At 37.9% G+C, this 2,037-nt stretch overlaps 2 protein-coding genes across 2 annotated transcripts in view; both read left to right on the forward strand.

Moving 5' to 3' along the window:
* The first annotated feature begins 386 nt into the window (after positions 1–386).
* The window catches only part of LOC144636055 (uncharacterized), an 18,650-nt gene continuing 16,999 nt past the window's right edge, over positions 387–2,037 (forward strand). The window contains exons 1-2 of the mRNA XM_078495198.1: positions 387–459; positions 1,674–1,945. Of these exons, the coding sequence (XP_078351324.1) occupies positions 387–459; positions 1,674–1,945 (345 nt within the window). The remainder of the gene's footprint in view (positions 460–1,673; positions 1,946–2,037) is intronic.
* Positions 1,997–2,037, forward strand: part of LOC144635580 (uncharacterized) — a 6,059-nt gene continuing 6,018 nt past the window's right edge. Inside the window, exon 1 of the mRNA XM_078494672.1 lies at positions 1,997–2,013. Within this exon, the coding sequence (XP_078350798.1) occupies positions 1,997–2,013 (17 nt within the window). The remainder of the gene's footprint in view (positions 2,014–2,037) is intronic.

A 2,037-nucleotide genomic window follows, 5' to 3' on the forward strand; every position in this document is an offset into this window, starting at 1 on the left:
TTTATTTTTCTATTTTTTTTTTTTTGACAGCCATTAATCTGTTACCTCGAATAAAAGCCCAATTGTGGTACTCATGGAGACCTAGTGTTTGTTTGATAACCGAGAGTTTGGACAAGAAAACACTGTGCATGCATGAATAATTGATGTCAGGGATTTCATCCATCTAAAAATTCATTTCGGCCTTTTATTTTCTTCACAAGACCACCTGCAGATCCTAACAGCTCTGAACGATAACTGGCTGCAACGTTATACGTAGAAAGCGATTATTTTAACCGCGTACATCTTTTAGAATACTGATTACAATTGAATACTACCTTACGATCACAAAAGACGACGTAAAAAAAATCATTTTCCCCAAACCCTTGTGAAAAGATTTCTCTGTGATCATGCTTACCGAAATCGTCTGTTGCGTTTTCTTCTTGCTGTCTTCTCTGGTAAACAAGACCAGGTGCTCGCCAGGTTAGTTTCAGTTTATTTTGTCAACTGTCGCCTTGCGGACACCCCGCTATTGCGGACAATCGCTATTACGGACAAAATTCAGATCCCCGGCAAAAGAGGTCCGACTGGAAATGACTCCCGCTATACTGCGGACAATCGCTATTACGGACACTAAACGTCGCCCCGAGGGTATCAGCTATAACGAGAGTTAACTGTACTGCCTAAATTCGTAAGGAAATATTGGAAGTAACTAAAGCGATACTTAATTGTCACCGTGATGTTTTTATGTTCTCCGTGATGCATAAATCTTAATAAAAAATAAATTTAGCTTGTGAAACATGCAGATCCAAGCTGAAACCCTAAACCTAAGCCATAAATTGTATTACATTTTTTTTATAAATAGTTTCAAACCGTTTGTATGAGTAATGGCAAAGTTGGTTCGGAATGAGTGGAGGCTCTCGCACCCACCCTTCTTCTCCTACTAACCGTAATGGCAGAGAGTAAGTGGTAGATACTCCCTCAGTCATTTTGAAAGTAGGGTGACCCTGGGCGACTAGCCAACAGTTCCCCATGTAGACACTGGTTATTCTGACTCGTAAAATCGGGAAGGTCAATATTTTGGCTTGTTTGACAGAGACAAGCTTTCTGATAAACGCTTGTTAAAAATGCCTCGAAGAAAAGGGAATTCTTCCCTCAATTAAGCGACAACTTCTCTTCATATTAACAGGTCCTTAAAAGTATTTTTGTTCAAAAAATGTAATAATCAATATATCTGTTGCGAATAGTTTTGTTACGGTAGCCCGATCAATAATGACCAAGCATAAACCATGAAAGATAAGACGGATTAGGATTCTGGGTAAACAGCATTGGTAATCTAAATGATATATCATTTATTAATAACTAAGATATTTTCTCTCTTTCAGAGCTTTTAGAGTATGATTTATGTAACCTGTCTTACTATCGCAACGTTTATGGTTAAATTATGTGTATATCTCCTGTCAAATAAAGGACGCCTAACTTACAACGTTTTTATGCCTGGGTCCAGCAGTAAAAACTTCAGTTAATTTTGTAATTTTTTTGTTCCCTCTAAAGGCAACACAGCCTTGTCTGCGACAAAGTAACCCCAGCTTTGTTGACGTAATGTAAGAATTATAGACTAGTGAACATTTATTTTAATCGCTTTTAAACGCTTACTCAAGGACAAATTTAATTTAAGTTGTTTTTATCGCCCACAGAAATTAACACTTTACAACAAAGTTTTGGACAGTGTCAGTTTTCGAAACACGAGTTTCACTATCTGAATGTGCTTGGTGTCGGAACAGTTATGGTGTACGACGACTTTGATTGCATCTTTGAATGTCTGAGGAATTCTTTGTGTTTTTCTGTGAATCTGGCCGCCTCCAAAGGAGCTGATGGAAAGCTTTGGTGCGAGTTGTTGTCTTCAGATAAATACCACAGCGCAGATGAATACACAGAAAACAAGACTTCACATCATTTTGCCATAATGGTAGGATTTATTTTCTAATGTGAAGTGTTTAAAAAAATAATCGCCGACGTAATGCAAGCCTTCTATTGGTGGTGTTCATGTGACGTCTGGAC

The sequence above is a fragment of the Oculina patagonica genome, chromosome 13, assembly GCF_052425735.1.
Source record: "Oculina patagonica isolate OP01 chromosome 13, crgOcupat, whole genome shotgun sequence".
Lineage (NCBI taxonomy): Eukaryota > Metazoa > Cnidaria > Anthozoa > Scleractinia > Oculinidae > Oculina > Oculina patagonica.